This window comes from Vulpes vulpes, chromosome 12 (genome assembly GCF_048418805.1).
Source record: "Vulpes vulpes isolate BD-2025 chromosome 12, VulVul3, whole genome shotgun sequence".
Classification (NCBI taxonomy): Eukaryota; Metazoa; Chordata; class Mammalia; order Carnivora; family Canidae; genus Vulpes; species Vulpes vulpes.
This window is the reverse complement of record NC_132791.1, coordinates 118019951-118039321: the sequence shown is the minus strand read 5'-3', so window position 1 is coordinate 118039321 and position 19371 is coordinate 118019951. Positions and strand designations below refer to the sequence as shown.

General features: G+C 42.3%; 1 protein-coding gene across 6 annotated transcripts in view; it reads right to left on the bottom strand.

Moving 5' to 3' along the window:
- The window catches only part of BUD13 (BUD13 homolog), a 499699-nt gene that overhangs the window by 452530 nt on the left and 27798 nt on the right, over nt 1-19371 (bottom strand). For 2 of the 6 annotated variants that reach the window (XM_025999189.2, XM_025999188.2), the window contains exon 10: nt 17042-17438. The exons of the other annotated variants lie outside the window; for them this stretch is intronic. In XM_025999189.2, coding sequence (XP_025854974.2) covers nt 17345-17438 — 94 coding nt within the window. In that variant the 3' untranslated portion in view covers nt 17042-17344. Of the gene's footprint in view, nt 1-17041; nt 17439-19371 lie in introns of those variants that run through there. 6 annotated transcript variants of the gene reach the window in all.

Below are 19371 nucleotides of genomic sequence, written 5' to 3'. Positions count from 1 at the left end.
TTGTTTGGAATACCATAAGCATTATGACAATATGAATTCTTCCAATCCATGAGCACAGAATATCTTGCCATTTATTTGTGTCTTCTTCAATTTCTTTCATCAATGTCTTATAATTTTCAGTGTATAGGTCTTTCATCTCCTTGGTGAATTTATTCCTAAATTTATTCCTATGTGTTTTATTCTCTCTGATGCAACTATAAATGGGATTTTTAAAAAGATTTTATTTATTCATGTGAGCAAGAGAGAACACAAGCCAGGGAGAGAGGCAGAGGGAGAGGGAGAAGCAGACTCCCCACTGAGCAGGCAGCCTGATGTGGGGTTCAATCCCAGGACCCTGGGATCATGACCTGAGCTGAAGATGCTTAACCAACTGAGCCACCCAGGCACCCCAGGATTGGGGTGCTGTTAGTTTGCTACTAGTGTTTGGAAATGCAACAGAATTTTATATACAGGTTTTGTATCCTGTGACTTGACTACATTTGTTTATTCTAATAGTGTTTTTTTATTCTAATAGTGTTTTGATGGAGTCTTTTGGGTTTTATAAAATCATGTCATCCTCAAATAGTGACAGTTTTATTTCTTCCTAATTTGGATGCCTTTTATTTCCTTTTCTTCCTTAACTCCTCTAGCTAGAACTTCCAATACTAGTTTAATAAAAATGGCAAGAGTGAATCTCCTGGTCTCGTTCATCTCAAGAGGAAAAGCTTTTAGCTCTTAACCATTGCATATAATATTGATTGTGGGCTTGTCATATGAGGCCTTTATTATGTTGAGGTACATTGCATCTATACCCACCTTGTTGAGAGTTTTTAATCATGAATCAATGCTGAATTTTGTCAAATGCTTTTTCTGTATTTATTAAGATGATCATATGATCTTTATCCTTCATTTTGTTAATGTGGTATACCATGTTGATCTGTGGATGTCAAACCATCCTTATAATGATGAAATAAATCCCACTGATCATAGTGTGTAATTTTTTTTAATGTATTGTTGAATTCAGCTTGGTAACATTTTGTTGAGGATGTTTTCATCTATGTTCACCAGAGCTTCTTTCCTTGGTGTGTCCTTATCAGTTTTGGTATCAGAGCAGTACCAGCCTTGTAAAATGACATTGGAGAGGTTCCCTTCTCTTCAATCAATTCATATTTTTCTGTTTAGTCTCGGAAGTTTGTATGTTTCTAGGAACTTAACCATTTTTTCTATGTTGTCCAATTTGTTAGTGTGTAACTGTTCAGAGTAGACTCTTAACGATGCTTTGTATTTGTAGTATCAGTTGTACTGTCTCCTCTTTCATTTCTGATTTTATTTGAGCCCTCTCTCTTTTATTCTTGGTAAGCTTAGCTAAAAGTTTATCAGTTTTGTTTCAAAGAACCAGCTCTTAGTTTTGCTGATCTTTTATATTATCTTTTTAGTCTCTATTTCATTTATTACCACTCTGGTCTGTAACTTCCTTCCTTCTAATAACTTTGGGCTTCTTTCATTATTTTTCTTGTTCCTTGAAGTGTAGTCTAATTTGAGATTTTTCTTATTTCTTGCATGTGCCACTATGAGCTTTCCTCTTAGAACTGTTTTTGCTGCATCCCTTAAATTTTGGGATGTTGTATTTCCTTTTACATTTGACTCATGTATGTTTTTATTCCTCCTTTGACTTCTTTGTTGACCCATGGCTGTGCAATATAGCCTGTTGTTCAGTGTCGACATATTTGTGCTTTTTGCAGTTTTCTTCTTGTAATTAATTTCTAGTTTCATACCATAGTGATCAGAAAAGATCCTTGATATATCAATCTTCTCAAATTTATTAAGACTTGTTTTGTAGCCTACTATAAGATTTATCCTGGGGAATGTTCCACATGCCCTTAAGAAAAATGTCTATTCTGTTGCTTTGAGATGGGATGTTCTGTACATATCTATTAAGTCCATCTGATCTAATGTGTCATTTAAGGCCAATGTTTCCTTATTGATTTTCTGTCTGGATGATCTACCCATTGGTGTAAGTGGGGTAGTAAAGTCCCCCTCTATTATTATATTGCTGTCTATTTCTGCCTTCAGGTCTGTTAATATTTGTTTATAGATTTAGATGATCCTATGTTGAGTGCATAAATATTTACAAATGTTACATAAATAGGAAGCATTTAATTCAGCCACTCTGCCTGTAGCAAGGAAGCCAGGGAAAACTCCACAGAGGAAATACTTGAGCTGGGCCCTAAAAGATAAGTAAGGTTCTGCCGTTGGGGGGCGGGGGGGGCTGCTGTGCAGAACAGCAGAAGCATCTTGGAAAAGCAAAGAGATCTGAATCAGTGTTGTTTGATCAGGGAAGTGAGAAGTCCAGAGAGTCCAGGGAAGGGGTCAATAGGTCAGGTCACAAAAGACCTTGAAGAGATGCTGAGGAGACTGGACACATCCTGTAAATAAAGGCCGCCTCCTCAAATGCCTCCCACGTGACTCTAGATACATTCCTATCTTCAGTCTCCCCCCATCAATACTGTGATAATTATGCTTTCCCTATCCTGTTCCCATGAAAGCTACAAACTCCCTGTCACTGGGACTGGATTGGCTGGGAGAGCCACTCCATGAATATCTGACAGGAGGTCCATGTGCTAATTAATTTATCTAATGTTGCATATTTGACCATCAATTATTAGCCCTGCTAATCAGAGACTTCCACTAAAATGCTGGGGGGAGCATCCTGAAGGTAATGAACCAACTTTGGCCTACTAACCCAGAGTAACCATCTCAAGATTCATTCATTCATTCATACATATGGACAAAAAGCATAGGCTTTGGTAGGTCTGTGGTCTTCAGCCTCAGTCTCCTTGTCTACTAATGGAAATACTGGCATCAGATTTGAGTTTTTATGAAATTAATACATAGAGAGTGCTATATTAATATATAGCTCATAGTGGCACTAAATAAATGACAGCTATTAGTTCTGAGGTATAGTATCTTGGGCCAGGAGCTGGAGATTTGAAAGTGAGTAAAAGGTCTAAGAAAATAAGAATATAAATAAGAATAAGAAATTGACTAAGAGTCCTGGCCACAGGACCTCACAAGCCACAAAACAGTATGATGAGTGTTGAGCACAAAGTGCCATGAAAACTCAGAGAAAGGCCAAATTGGTATGTTCACTACTTAAAGCAGTAGCATGAGTTTGCATTATAAGTTCCTAAGCGGAATTGAGAAAACAGGGCCTCTCTAGCCCCTGCCATATACCCTAGAGGTCTCCCAGCACTTGGGAGTGGTTGCTTGACTTCGTCTTTGCAAAAGTTTCTCTAAAGTCCACATTGAAAGACTTTCCAATTAGTAACTAAGATGGGGAACTAGCATGAGACCATGTTGGTTGAGCTAATCTGAACCTTAAGAGAAGGAATGAGCCTAGAAAACACCCATTCTAGCTTTGTCCTCTCCTGCACCAAGAAAAACCAGGACAAGGCCCACCATCCCATTACCTTACGTGTTGAGAAAGTGTCAAAGAGCAAGAAAGTGGGATTTCTAGATGCTGAAGGTAACTACACTGGAAGAAATGCCAACTGCACAAGTAGGTAACAGGGGTAATGTGATTCCATCTCCTCTAGTAACACATGTAAAGGAGCAGTGGAAACATCTGGCAATAGTTTTCTCAGTGGGAAGCAATGATGGGATGTGGTCACCATGGAAGCTAATCCCACCTTAAATACATTGATTACAATACAGTATCTAGACTCAGGGAAGTAACAGTCCTATTGTACTCTGATCAGAATGCCCTGGGCCTTTAGACCCAAGCCATGTGCTATACATTAAAGGGGACAAACTGGAATGGCTATAGAGAAGGTAGTACATGACTCAAAGTCATGGTGGAACAAACTAGAAAACAAAAGAATGGGTCCAGCAGCTTTCTTATAATGTCAATATAACTGTGACATTACTTCCTGATCATAAAGGAGGTGCCACAATTAAGGGGGGAAATATCTTACTATCAGCTACTTAAGCATCATGAATCCCAGAGATTGTCCCTCAGTTCCTGCATTTCAGGTTCATGTGATACTCCCCAACACACAGCACCTGCAGGATGGCAGGGCTCAAGAACAGTAGTTCCTCTTGTCCATTCAGTCTGTCTCAGAGCTTACGTATGACTCTAGGACCCACCTTGAATCCACCCTCAAAGGTTCACTGTGAACATACGTCCAGGCCCTCTGCACTGAAGACCTCAGCCCTCTCTTATGGTCCTTCATTCTTTTCCTCCCACTTCCTCCTCTTGTGTCAGCCTCTAGCTGGCTTGTCATGCTTGGTTCTGCTGCTGGGTTGGGGATGGAGGGGAGGGAAGAGGCCCTTTGTGAAATGTCTACAGACACAATTAGACCCCCTATGTATAAAGATTAATTTCCTACTACCTTTTAGGCAAAAATTGTCTGCTTCCTATCTAGTACAAGTTTCAATACAAAACTCTCCTTCTATGACCTTAATCTTGTGATTCCAGGAAGAGAAAGAAAAATTTATACCAACACATCTAAAATGTTGTCAGATAGAAAAGGGGTTATTAGTTTGTTTTCATAAAGCCCCAAGATGGATCATTCAGGCAAATGGTGAAGCCCAGGGGACCATAACAGCCAATAGCTAGAGTTGCCCAAGAATGAACTACATATTGAGGAGGTGGTGACAGGTTGGAAGGTATTCAAATGTGGGTGGCAATGGCACTTTGATTTGCCAGGGTATTCCAGCAGGGAGTAGATGGGAGAATCAGATCTCCTTAAGACCCTTACTTTGATTCTAGGATTCATATAATTAGCAGTGTATTTCCATAGGACCAAAGGTTGGGATAGCAGCTGAACTGCTGGTAAAATGATGGAAAATACTTCTAAATTAATTGGTGTGGGGAAAGTCACGAATAGAAGTCCTTTATGGAATCCTCCACTTCTGAGATTCCTATTTTGTGATTCCAAGGTCTGAAAGAGTGTCAGCTACTGGCCAAATCTATACAGCTGATAATATGCAAGTCAACTTTCTGTCTCAGGACAACGGGTGTGTGTGTGTGTGTGTGTGTGTGTGTGTCGCATGGGGAGTGGAGATGAGGATAGAAAACAATAAACATTTGCTGAAGGGCCAGGGCATGGGCACACATGCACATGCACATGCACATGCACATGTACACACATATCTTCCACACACAGTGAGGATCCAGAGTTGGACTTGAGGCTGGTGGCAGAGATAAGATCCAACAACCTTGAGGCCTGACCAATCACACAATCACCCACCCTGCCCCCCTCCAGCTACTAGTCCTAGGAGTCTGTTGTTAGGGTAACAGTGGCTTCCACCTCCTCTCCCAAAGCCAGTAGGGTGGCTTTCATATTCAATAAGGAAGACCAGGGCAGCCTAAGACACTAAAGCTCAGAACCAATGCCAATCTGCCAAAGTACAAGCACTCATTCAGGAGCTGGGAACAGAAGGCAGGGCTGAGCAAGGATGCTACTGTGATCACAACCCAGAAAGCCAGAGGAATACAGTGCCCACCTTCAGCCATCTCTGTGGGCTCTGTGATTATGGCTAAGTGTCCTCTGGTTACCTCCTACCCAGCATCCCCCTTCTCACTCCCCTTCTACCTGTCCCCAAAGCTCCTGCTGTCTGCTTCTGTTCTTCTAATATAGGTTGACAGGAAGAAGACACAGGACACTTCCTGTCTGGCGCACTGCTCTGGCTCAGTGCATGCTCAGACCTCAACGGTTCAAGGACAGGCCTCCCCATAGAGTTCTTTTTACCTGCTCCCCACTACCACTGCAGCCCCTCAACATCAACTGTAGGTAAAATGGCCCTTTGGTAGGTCTTTTGTCCATCCTGCAGGACACCACACACCCTACCCTGCTGCCAGTCAAAAACGCTTTTTCTTCACCAACCGAAAACTGCTTCCCAAAGGGCAGCAGTTCCTTCTCTCCCAATCTCCCATCCACCCTTTGAGCTAAAATGCTGAGTCCCAGTGTAGCCTGTGCAGGAGCCAGCCCTCCTCCCCTCTCTCCCTGAAAGAGTGTCAGCTACTGGCAACCCCCTGTGGAGGGGCTTCCACAGGTCCCAAGGGATACACTCCTGCAACTTTTAAAGTAGCAGAGGAGCAAACCTCTGACTCAGGTCCAACCCTCTCATGCTTCTTTTTCTTCTGCCTCTTAGGAAACATAGACACAGCAACAACACCAAGCCCTGGGGGCCGGAGACCCCTTTCCAGAGTTCAGCTGGTCAACTGGTAAGTCCAATACTAACCAATGTCATTGTAAGCCACCCCTCTCACAACCAGCATTAGTTTTAAAGCCTAAATAAACAAACAAGCAAACCTGAAATGCTCATTAAAAATAACTGCTTTTGAAATGCCACATGCCCTTATGCAGAGAAAGCATCCTCCCAACCCTAGACTTCCTGCCCAATTCCTACTGCTCAAGACTCAAACTCAATTTAGGTACTGTCTGAACACCATGGCCATAGGCAGCACCCCAGCTCTGCCCTCAGGGGAGAGTGGGGGTAACGCATAAGGGTAGATTGGCAGAAGGTAAATGGGTACGCCTTACTGGAATAAGCTGATCACTCCTCCTCCCCCTGCTCTGGATAGCCTCTCTCCAGGGCACGGACAACTCTGCCCATTTGACCACCCTTCTTCAAATAGCACAGCCCTCAATCCCACTCAGCAAGACACACTGGCTCTCCAAACCCAGCCAGAGAAGAGCCATCCTGATATTCAGGTAAGGTAGGGAGGGAGAGGGGAGCCAAAAGGGACTCAAGCCATTGACAGAGCAGAAACACTCTGAAGTATCTTAATGTTAACATTTTAAGAGAAGATACTATTTATAAAGCACCTCCTACATGCCAGACACTATGCTACTTTATTTCAGATCCTCTCAATAAACCAGAAAGTGAGTTTACAAATAAGGAAACTGGCTCAGAGAAGTGAAGTAACTTGCTAGAAAAAAGCACCTGCCTAGTCTTTGATGACCTCTCACTCTAGGAGACTGACCGCCCTCCCCCTCACTTCCCCTATTCATGATGGGGAGATAAGAAGGACCCCTCTAAACAAAAAGGCAAATGTTAACTTCCCACTTTGGGGAAGCAGCAGCAGAGGGGTTGCTTTGCAGGAGTCTGAAGCCCAGGAGGAAATAGCCCCAGGAGATATTAAATACCACCTGGAGCCCCTTTCCAAGGTTCCACTCCAGACACAGCCCACAGGCTACTTCAGCCAGTCCTACAAGCCTCAGTGGTCTCCCTTCAGTGCAACCTATGGAGAGTGTTACAAGCCCTGGAGAATAGAGCCTGTGACTTACCATGGGAAGAAGTCTTCCCATTCAGGTGAGTCTTAGCCTGGCGGCAAAAGGGTATAAAACCCTCTGTTCCCAACCCACCCACTTCATCCTACCCAGGGGCACTCCCATCCCCCAGGCAGATCCCAGGGGTGGGAACCCCAGCCCAGGAGAAGACAATAAGCAGCAAGGGCCCCAGTGCAGTCTCTTCATGAGCACTTCAGGCAGTATTTGGCTACAAGGCCAGCTAGGACCACTCTGAGAGAGTGCCATACCAATAACCCCATCCTAGCCTCCCCTCCTTCCTGTGTAGGCTGGACCAGTGGGCAGCCCTGTCGTCCAGGCTTTCAAAGCTCAGGTAATCAAAAAAGGGGTAGGAGGATAATCCGGATTCCACACTAAGAGTTCTTTAGTTCTGGTCTTGGGGAAACAACCCTGAAGCTCAGAGTGGTGGAAGAGGTGACGCCCTTATATTTGTGTCTATTATTCCCATTATGAAAAGTTTAAATAGAGCCAGCTGTACAGGAGCCAAGGCAGGGGTTCAGATCCTCACCTCTACTCTCAAGACTGTCCCACACAGAGGAGGCCCTCTGCATACTTTCTCACTCCCCTCAGGTGACTACCACATGATCACTACTCATCAGATTTCCTTCCAGAACCCTCTTCTTGGCCAATCAATGTTCCCAGTTCACATTCAGGGCAGAAAAATAGCACCAGTAGTGCGTCCAGGCTACATGGAGTATATCAGCCAATACCAGAGGAACTTCCAAGCCTCAGGGTGGAATCAAGTCCTCAGAACGGACCCAAACAAAAACAACCAGGGGATCAAGTGAGTAACCAGAACTCTTGGCAAGCTGCAGGGTTGCTGTGGAGAAAGGAGCTAGAGAAAGGTACAGAGAGTCTCCAACTTATGATGGTCTGACTTACAATTTTTCAACTTGATGATAGTGAAAAAGTGATATGCATTCAGTAGAAACCGTATTTCCAGTCTTGAATCTGGATATTTTCCTGGGCTAGCAATACACAGTACAATACTCTCTGGTGATGCTGAGCAGTGGCAGCGAACCACAGCTCTCAGTCAGCCCTGCAGTCAGGAGGGTCAACAACCAACGCTTTGACCACCTTTCTGCATGCATGCAAACAAACATTCTGGTTTTCACTTTCAATACAGTATTCAATAAGCTACACAAGCTATCCAACACTTTATTATAAAATAGGCTTTGTGACAGATGATGCTGCCCATCTGTAGGCTAATAATAAGTGTGCTGAGCACATTTAAGGTAGGCTAGGTTAAGCTATGACGTTGAGTAGGTAAGGTGCATCAAATCCAATTCCACTTCTAATGTTTTCAACTTACAATAGCTTTAAGGCGATGTAACCTCATCATAAGTCAAGGAAGATCTGTAAGAATTCAGAACTCAGTCTTCTGTCCAATTCAGAGACATAGCTATAGAAGGCAACAAAGCAAAGGACTAATTGTTTCAGAATCTTGGATCTCCAACTAGTTCAGATTTACTTCCCTCACTTCACGTATCTGGGCCAGGCCAAACTGCATGCTGTTCATAACTGGGGGTCAGTCTCCCCACCTCCACATCTCTGGGAGATGTGAGCTCTAATTGTAAGCCAAGAGGTAGAGTAGCCAGGCTTTTCCAGTCCTCAAGAAACCACAGAGAATCAGGCACGCTACTTGCCCAGCCTTGTCCTGGCTTCTCACCTATTAAAGCCTGCTTGCTCTGGGGGCTCAGGATGGCCCTCTAGCTCCCTCTGACTCATCCCTGAAAGGTTAGAAGGCTCCAGTGCAAAGCCAGGAATATGCACGCACGCAGTGCCATACAAATGTTACAGAAATGGAGTCCTATTTCAAAGTGGTGGAGAAAAGGACAGCCTTCACTGGGAAGGGAGCAGGGGTGCCAGCCTAGCAAATACAACAGCTCTTCACCCCCTACCCCAACACACACACTTCCAAGTTCATTTCCTAAGAGCACATTCCCTCAGCCATAGCTGAAACCCCTCTAGCTGCCTACCAGAACCCTCTAGAGATGCTCTCCATTGCCCTATCCTTTGACTGCAGGTGTTGGATCCTCTCTGCTGGCTCTTAGTATGGTAACTGGGGAGTATGAAAAGAAACAGATAAAACAAAATTTTATTTTCAGGGAAGAAATAAATTTGTATTTGAAATTACCTGAAAATACACTGTATAGTTTAGGCAGACACACAAATTAAAAGCAAAACAACAACAACAACATGTAGATGGCAAGGTGCCCCCTCTATTTGGTATGCCTGGATTGGTTCATAGGTATAGGTTCCGACTTGCAGAAATGTTTTTACCCTATGCAGCAAATATATCCAGGCTGTGCAGAAAGACACTGGCTGGCAGCCCACTATGCATCAGCATCAGAAGCCGAGATGGCTGAGGCAGGAGATGACCATCCTGGGTAGGAAAAGCACTGCCAAGTTTGATGGAGACACAGTGACCAGGGTAAAGTGCCCAAGCTCTCTGTCAAGAGGTAATCAGCATGAGGGTCTTACCACTCCCTCAACCCAAAGAAGGGAGCAGGGGTAGACAGGGAACAAGGGGGAAAGTTTAGCCTGCCAGATCACCTCAACCCTACTATTCTTGGGAAATCCAAAAATTTTACTTTCCTGAATCTGCAGCCACTTATGGACTCTGATATTTGTCCCTGACCACAGAAGTGAGGTATGTATGCTCTTACCATATGCTTGACACGCAGTAAGTACTTAACAAAAGATAGCAATTAGAATTATTATTATTATTATTTTCCCAGATATGCATTCCTCTCTTCCCAGATGCCTTACCTACCTCCTCCTAAAGCCCAGGTAAAAAGGGTCAAGGGTAAGTGCCCCTCTAGCACACTCAGAGTCTTCAAAGCCAAGTTACAAACTGAAATTGCCAGCAAGCACTTCTTCCAGGATGGCCGAACTCAGCCCAGGGTAGGCTGTGGAGACCCTTATCACAGAGGCCATGAGAAGCTGCCGGTAAGAAGTTCTGTTGTGGACGGGACGGTCCCCTGGATTCCCTCCTTCACCTCTCACCTTGCAATGGGGCTGAGGGTGGAGGTGGGGGGACCGCTGGGAAAGGAGTCTGATGTTGAAATCCTGGATCTTTCCCAACCTAGAGTAATTCTGAGCAAGTTAACCTCTCTGCACAAATGTTTTCTCCTCTGCCAAAAGAAAAAGAAAACAAACCTTGCTTACTAAGCACCAGACGTTGCATTTGTATGTGACTCCTTGTAACTCCTTAGCTGACAGCAGGTGCTGAGTATAATATGCAGGGAGGGGAAGATTTACTCCTTTTTCAGCTGACTGCTCTCTGTCCCCTGGAAAGGGTGTGGGTTCACAGGCACCGACTGAGAATCAAACTACCCCCAGGATCTCCTACATGCCCTTGTTTTCTGAAAGGTTGAACCTGTGTAAGCCCAAGGTCAACAGCATCAAATGGGAGCCAAACACAATTTCTCTACAGAGCAAAGGAAAACATTCAGGTACAAAGGAAAGACTGAGTCTTCCCTGCTTGCAAATAGGAAAAAAAAAACAAACCAACAACGTCATGGGGAAGACACAACTCAGCTCCAGCCTGGTCCCGTTATATCTCTGCCTATTTTTATAGGCCAGTCCAGCTACCTGAAAGCCAGCTCTAGAAGTATTTATGGCAACAACAAGACTCAAAATTCCCAAATATAGTAATCATTGGAGAAAAGAAACTGCCCAAATAACCTATGCAAAAATGCACAGTTCAGGACACACATCTCCGAACCAACTCAAACTTAAAACTAAGGTCCCACAATAACTACTTCACAGTGTAGATTCAGCTTTCCCACTGGGATTTCCCAGTCACATGCAAACCCTAATCCAGCTCTTTGAAACTAAATGAGCAAGGGTGAGTAAGCTACTTAGAAAGGAACGATGATGCACCGTGTGTCCTAGAAGGTCGGTGGTGTTACAAGAGACCTGAGGGAAAAAAGAAGTCCAAGTGTTTCCCTCTAATTAATGAATGAATGGCAAAGCATCAAGACTTTTCTCAAGTCAGTACCATCAATTAATTACATTCTATTTGAGCTACGGTGTCTCCTCACTGCTTTTTTCCCCTTTACATTCTTTTTTTTTTTTTTTTAAAGATTTTATTTATTTATTCATGAGAGACACTGAGAGAGAGAGAGGCAGAGACACAGGCAGAGGGATACACAGGCTCCATGCAGGAAGCCTGATGTGGGACTCGAACCTGGGTCTCCAGGATTACACCCTGGGCCGAAGGCAGCGCTAAACCGCTGAGCCACCTGGGCTGCCCCCTTTACATTCTTTGAGGTTATAATTCACATACCATAAAATTCACCCTTTTAAGATGCAAAATCCAGGGGTTTTTAGTATTGCTCACTGCTGCTTAAATCTAAACTTCAGAGTGGAGGAAGTGGCACAGGAAAGGAAGGAAGACAGGAGTGTCTGAATTTGATTCAAACAAACCAAACCTGCCCTGTAGAGAAAGTATTCCAAAGCCTAAGGGAGACTCTGATCTAATCTAAATACCAGATCTCTCTTAAAAATATTTACCATATTGAAAACAGGGTTATATTTCTGGTTTTAAGGGACAGACAAGAAGTGGAAGAGGCAACTGAAAGTATTCCTGAGAGAGGCTAAGGCTTATTACTTTGAAAAACATGCATGAGACCCAGGGCCCTCCTTTCCCCAGGCAGGAAAAGGCATATCACACTGCCCTCTAGTAGCCAGCCTGGGGAATGACAGCCAGCCACCTGCTGGACAGGCTTGCAGGTCTCTGCCCTGGAGGACATGCGGTGCTCACACACACAAAGGCAGAGAAATCAGAGAGAAGGAATTTATCAATTTCACCAATGCCTACTAAACACAAAGCTCATCTACAAAGAACCTATTTGCTTCTCCTCCACCTCAGTCTTTGCTTAAAAACAGACAGATTCCTTTGTTAAGGGGAAAAAAAGTGGTTTAAGGATTCCAAAAAAACCGGAGTCTGTCTTACTTAGTCTAATTCAGGCTGCTATAACAAAACACCATAGGCTGGAGAGCTTAACATATAATTATTTCTCACAAGTCTGAAGGCTGGGAGTCCAAGATCAAGACACTAGCAGACTGATTTGGTGTCTGACAAGGGCTGGCTTCCTTGTTGAGAGGTCAGCTCACTGTGTCCTCACATGGTAGAAAGAGCAAGGGAGCTCTCTGGAGTCTCTTTTTACAAGGTTGCTAATTTCATTCACGAGGCTCCACCCTCTCAGGACCTAAACAGTTCTTACAGTTCCTACCTCCTAATAATACCATCACCTTGGGGTTAGGATTTCAACATGGGAATGTGGGGGGATAGGACATTCAGTCCATAACAGTTTCTTAATGCAAGGTGTTCCTAATAAAGTGTGGGGCCCTACTCAAATGAAGGTAAAAACCTAAACCCATATATGGAAATAAACCCAGCTGTGTACAAGAATTGTGACAAAGGGCTAGGAGTTGAATGTACTCACTGCCACTTCTGGCCAAGGAAAGGGGATGGCTTACAAAACAGCTTTTAAAAGTATTAACTGTAAGTAGTAACTTACAATAGGATCCAGGGCCGAGACCCTATATTCACTGGGGCCTTTTCATAAAATAAGCTTTTTATTTTGGAAAAATTTAAACTTAGAGCAAGTTGTAAAGATAATATGCAGAGTTTTGTTACTCTCTAACTCAAAGCTCTTGACTGTTAAACTTCTTCTGTAACTATGGTACAACTGTCAAAACTAAGAAATTAATGATGGCACATTTCTAGGAAGTAAACTCTAGACTTTATTAGGATGTCACCAGTTTCACCACTAATCTTCTAACCTTGGATCTTTTTACAAAATGTTTATAGCAAGGAGCCAAAGGACCAGAAAGGCAGTGTGCAACCCAGACACTAGGTTCTAGTCCCAACTGTGCTTCATGCTAACTGTAGAACCTTAGAGCTTGTTTTCTGAGCTTGTCTCTTCTCTAACATACCTCCATCTCACAGATGCTGATTCTAGACATAAAGCTTACCCTCATCTCTATTCCCAAGCACTTCTCTGACAGCCACTAGCTAGAGTTAAGGAAGAGACATCTCCAACAGTGACTCCAGCTGAGACTCTCCAGTTAGAGAATGGAGTCCCTTTGGGAATTTTCAGATTTTAAAATTCAAAATCCACATCTCAGATGGCCGGAGGGTGGATACCCTTTCTTAGGGGTCTGAGAAGACACTGCAGCAGAGACCAGAGCTGTCCATAAACATCCATTTTTCCCTTCTTCCTGGGTATGCATTACCATTTCTGAGGCTTTCTTGAATTAAGGGGCACCATGCAACTAAGTTCTAGCCAACAGAATGTGAGTGGAAGTTTGTGCTACTTCTAGAGCTGGCCTGTTACATCTGCCAAGCAATCTCCCAAGTTCTTTTCAACTCACTAAAGGGACAACACCCAAAGCAATCTTGGAGGCTGTGTTAGCATTGGCATCAGCCTGGTCCCTAGACAACTGCATGGAATAGAGTACCCCTCCCACTAACCCAATCTGAAACTACCCTAGACACTACATGAATGAAGGAGGAAAAAAAACTTCTATTGTGATGTTAGTCCATTTGATAGTTGTCATGACAGTTTAGCCTAGTAACAGTGCAAAATGTCAATTCTATTAGAGCAAGACCTTGGTTCTGATCTCCACTTGGGGCCTCAGGTGCATGGAACTGAGGTGACCACCCTCCACGTTCATCCACACGAGGCCTCTCCTGTTTCCCTTTCCCTCCATCATTCCCTCTTCCAGTCCCATTCTGTCCCTTCCCACAGACCCTATTCCAGTGAGTTAAGGTGTATATTCTCCTTAAAAAACATTGTTTAGTGTGTTTAATTTACTTAGCTGGTTTTTGCTGTAAACTAATTTTTTTTTTTTTAATTTTCCTCACCTGGAGTCTATCATGTCACAGCAGTTCCTAACTGCTTGCATCTGACTGCTTTTATAATATTCTATCATATGCATATACCACATTTTATTTATCAATTCTCTTAGGGACAGACATCTAAGTTGCTTCCAGCTTCTTGCTACCCAAACTATATATAGATAAGCATCCTTTTATGTAACTCCTTGTGGATCTGTGCAAGTTTCTCTGAAGGACATAGCCAGGAGTGGAAGTACTTTGATGTAGAGTATATACATTCTTAATGCATTAGTTACCTATTGCTGTATAACAAATTATCACAAAACTCAGTAGCTTAAAACAATAACATCTACAGAACGAGAATGAATGTTGGTAAATCATGTAACTGATAAGAAACTTGTAACCAGAATATATAAAGAATTCTACATGCGGGTGTGTCTGTGTGTATGTGTGTGTTTGTGTGCGTGCGTATATACATATGATAATCCAACTGAAAAACGGGCAAAGGATTTGAATAAACATTTCTCCAAAGAAGATATATAAAAATGTTAAACATTAGGCATTAGGAAAGTGCAAATCAAAACCACAATGAGATACCACTTTACACCCACTAGTATGGCTGTAATCAAGGCAGAGAAAAATAGATGTTGGCAAATATGTGGAGAAACTGGAACTCTGGTACGCTGCTTTGGAAGTTTGGCAGTTCCTCAAAAAGTTAAACATGGGGTTTACTATATGACCTAACAATTCTACTCCAAGAGAAATGAAAATGTACACCCATACAAAAACTTGTACATAAATGTTCACAGCAGCATCATTCACAACAGAACGTATAAACAATGCAAATGTCCATTGACTAATGCATAAATGATATGTATGCTATCCACAAGGGAATATTATTGAGCCAAAAGGAGGAATGAAGGACTGATATGTACTACAACACAGATGAAACTTAAAAACATTATGCTCAGTGAAAAGAGCTAGACACAAACGGCCACATACTGTATTAGAGCCCCAGTCACATACTACATGAATTGTCTAAAACAGGCAAATCTAGAGAGACAGATCAGTAGTTGCCAGGGGGGGTGGGCATTGGGGACAAGTGGGGAGTGATGGAGGCTAATGGATACAAAGTTCTCATAGTCACAGAGTGATCCAAATGTTCTAAAATTAATTGTGATGATATGTATACAACCGTGTGATAATCTAAAAACCACTGAACTGTGCTTCATGGGAAATGAGTAAACTGTATAGTGAGTTATATCTCAATAAAGCTTTTTAAAAAAATGAATACCTATTATTTCACTATTTCTTTGGATCAGGAGTTTAGAACTAGGTGATCCTGGCTCCAGGTCTCTCATGAGGTTGTGGTCACATGTCAATCAGGACCACATTCATCTAAAGGTTTGAAAGGAACTAGAGTATCCACTTCCAAGGTGGTTTACTCACATGGTGGGGTTGGGGTCAGGTAACTCAGTGCTGTGTAGGGTAAGAGGCCTAAGTTCCTCTCCACGAGGGCCTCTCCAGGGGACTGCTTGAGTGTCCTCTTGACATAGCAGCCGGCTTTGTCTGGAGCAAGGGATCCAAGAAAGTACAAGATAGATGTTTCAATGTCTTTTATGACCTAGCCTCAGAAGTTACACATTTCCAGTACATCCTACTGGTTATGCAGAGCAGCCCTATTCTACACAGGGTTTGAATACTAGGAGTCAGGGATCACTGGGTTATGCTGAAAGCTGGCTATCAACACCTGATGATTAGGAAGATGATAATAAGAGCTAATAATTTGGTGACATGTATATATGCCAAGCACTGTTCTAAGCTGAAAATAAATTATTCCTACAACGTAGGTATGATTATCTCCATTTCACAGATGAAGAAACTAAGGCATAGATAAGTGGCTTACCAAGATCACACAAATAGTAAAACACATATCTGGGATTCAAACTCAGTCAGTATAGCTTCAGAGTCATACTCTTAAAAACTCATTCATGCATCCCAATTATTACTTAATTCCAATTAAGTGTTGCCCATTTGTTCTCCGGAATTCATGTACCAGTTGAAACTCCCATGAGTTTTCATCCCCCATGAAATCTCAGTCTTTTATTTTTGCCAAACCAATAAAGTAGAAACACATTAACACTTTAATTTGCATTTATCTAATCACCAGTGAGGTAATATACTTATTAGTCATTCTGGTTTTCCCTTTAGATTTTACCTATTTATATTCTTTGCCCATTTTTATTTTATGTTTTGTCTTTCTTCCTGATTTGCAGTAGTTCCTTCTATACTCTTTTACATACGCAATCCCTTGTCAGTTTTAAACACTGCAAATATTTTCTCCTAATCTATACACATCTTTAGCTTTGACTATCAGATGCTTTGTTGACCAGAAATCTTTGATTATGAAGTAGTTGAAGGTATCAGATCTTATAGACTGTGCTTCGGGGATTTTATTTAACAAATTTATCCTCATCCCAAGGTCACGATGACATTTTCTGATTTTTCCTACTGGCTTTAACATTTTACCTCTCAGTTAGAGTTTTAATCGCTTTAGGACGTCTTTGTTTTATATGGTTTGAGGTAGGGATCCAACTTTATTTTTGTCCATACATAAGCCAATTTTCTAAGCACCATACCTATTTCTTCCCCATTAATTTGTAACACTACCTTTAGCATATACCATGTCTCCAGACAGATATATCTATTTCTAAGTCTAGTTTAGCACTAATTCGTATTTTCTAAAAGGAAGTACCCACCGCTGTTGAAGTTTGTACTCACAATGCTTTCTAGATTAATGAAAAATCCAACCATAACCTTCAAGATCCATGGGGGTTCATTCAACATTAGCTTGTATTTTTCCCCAAAACAGAAAACCCAGTTAAGAACATCATTTGGAAAAATAAATGCATGTTTATTAAAAAAGAAAAAATCCTAACCAAGAACAAACCCTGGGACACTGAAAAATCAACCCTTCCTCTGCAGGCCAGCAATAGCCAGTGTTGGTACACCTGAGAAGTTCAAGCGCCTCAGTCCAAACATCAGGTCTTAAAATATTCTTCTGTAGTCAAAACTGGCATTCAAGTTGCTGGTCTGTGTGGACCCTGATTATTAGCATCGACAACTGGTACGGCTGATGTCTGGCTGCCTGATATCCACTAGCACAACCCACCGCCACCCCACCGCCTCAGAAAGGTTACATATCCTCAACACTCCACTTGTAGGCAAGTTCCTCCACCGCCTTCTTGCTGGCAAGCCTGGCAAAGCGCTTCTGTTCAAATCCATTGGATCTGCAATCAAGAGACACTGGTCAGCCAGAATCCTGAACTGGACATTTATTTGTGAAAACAGAGAAGCGTTCACAACCTAATGAACAAGGAGGACAGTAGGGTAGGCATGTGAAAATATTTAAGGCATATGCAACAGAATCAAGAAGCTAAAATACATGACTGATCCTTTCATTAGTTCTTGTCCTTTTCCACTCTCTTGACAACTGTTTCAGACATTTACCTACCAATCTGCAGGCCCAACTCACTCTCAGCTGATGTCTATGTCTCATAATTTATCCACTCATTACACAAGCATTTAGTGAATTCTCATTACAGGTGTATCTCGTTTAATTGCACTTCACTTTATTGCACTTCACAGAATGCATTTTTTTTTTTTTTTACAAACTGAAGGTTTGTGGCAACCCCACATTCAAGCAAGTCTACGGACACCATTTTTCCAACAGCATTTGCTCACTTAGTGGCTCTGTGTCACACTTTGGTAACTCTTGCAGTATTTCCGACTTTCTCGTTATTTGTTATGGTGATCCTCAATCAGTTATCTTTGATGTAACTACTGTAAACTGTTTGTGGATGCCATGAATTATGCCCATATAAGATGGAAAACTTAGTTGACACATGTTGTTTGTGTTCTAACTGCTCCACCAATGGGCCATTCCCCCATCTCTCTCCCTCCTCTAGCATCCCTATTCCCTGAGACACAACAATACTGAAATTAGGACAATTAATGACCTTACAACAGCCTCTAAGTGTTCAAGTAAAAGGAAGAGTCACACGTCTCACTTTAAATCAAAAGCTAGAAAAATGATTAAGCTTAGTGAGGAAGGCATGTCAAAAGCCAAGACAGGCCAAAAGCTACACCTCTCGCATCAATTGGTCAGGTTGTAAATTCAAAGGAAAAGTTACTGAAGAAAATTAAAAGTGCTACTCCAAGGAACAAACAAATGGTAAGGAAGCAAAAAAGCCTTACTGCTGATAATGGAGCAAGTTTTAGTGGTCTGGATAGAAGATCAAATCAGCTGTAACTTTCCTTTAAGCCAAAGCCTAATCCAGAGCAAGGCCCTAATGCTTTTCAAGTCTATGAAGGTTGAGAGAGGTGGGGACGCTGCAGAAGAAAAGTCTGAGGCTAGCAGAGGTGGGTTCATGAGGTTCAAGGAAAGCAGTCATCTCCATAACACAGAAGTGCAAGGGAAAGCAGCAGGTGGTGATACAGAAGCTGCAGCAAGTTATCCAGATGATTTAGCTAAGATAGTCAGTGAAACTAAACAGATGCTCAATGTAGATCTAACAGGGTCCTACTGGAAGAAGATGCCTTTAGGACTTTCATAGCCAGAGAAGGACGTCAGTGCCTGGCTTCAAAGCTTCAAAGGACAGGCTGATTCTTGCTAAAGAGTGAATACAGCTGGTGACTCGAAGTTGAAGCCACTGCTCATTTACCAGTCCAGAAATCCCAGGGCTCTTAAGAATTGTGCTAAATCTCCCCTGCCCGATCTCTGTAAATGGACAAAGCCTAGATGACAGCACAGTTGTTTACAACACGGTTTCCCAAATATTTTAAGCCCATTGTTCAGATTTACTGCTCATTAAAAAAGACTCCTCTCAAAACATTACTGCTCACTGACAATGCACCCGGTCACCCAAGAGCTCTAATGGAGATGGACAACGAGATGAATGTTTTCGTGCCTGCTAACACAACATGCATTCTGCAGCCCACGGATCAAGATGTCATTTTGACTTTTAAGTCTTCTTATTTAAGAAATACATTTCATAAGGTTATTACTGCCATTGATAGTGATTCCTCTGTTGGATGGGGGCAAAGTAAATTGAAAGAATTCACTATTCTTGATGCCATTAAGAATATTTATTTTTTAAAAAAGAATATTTATAATTCATGGGAAGAAGTCAAAATATCAACATTAACAAGAATTGAGAAGAA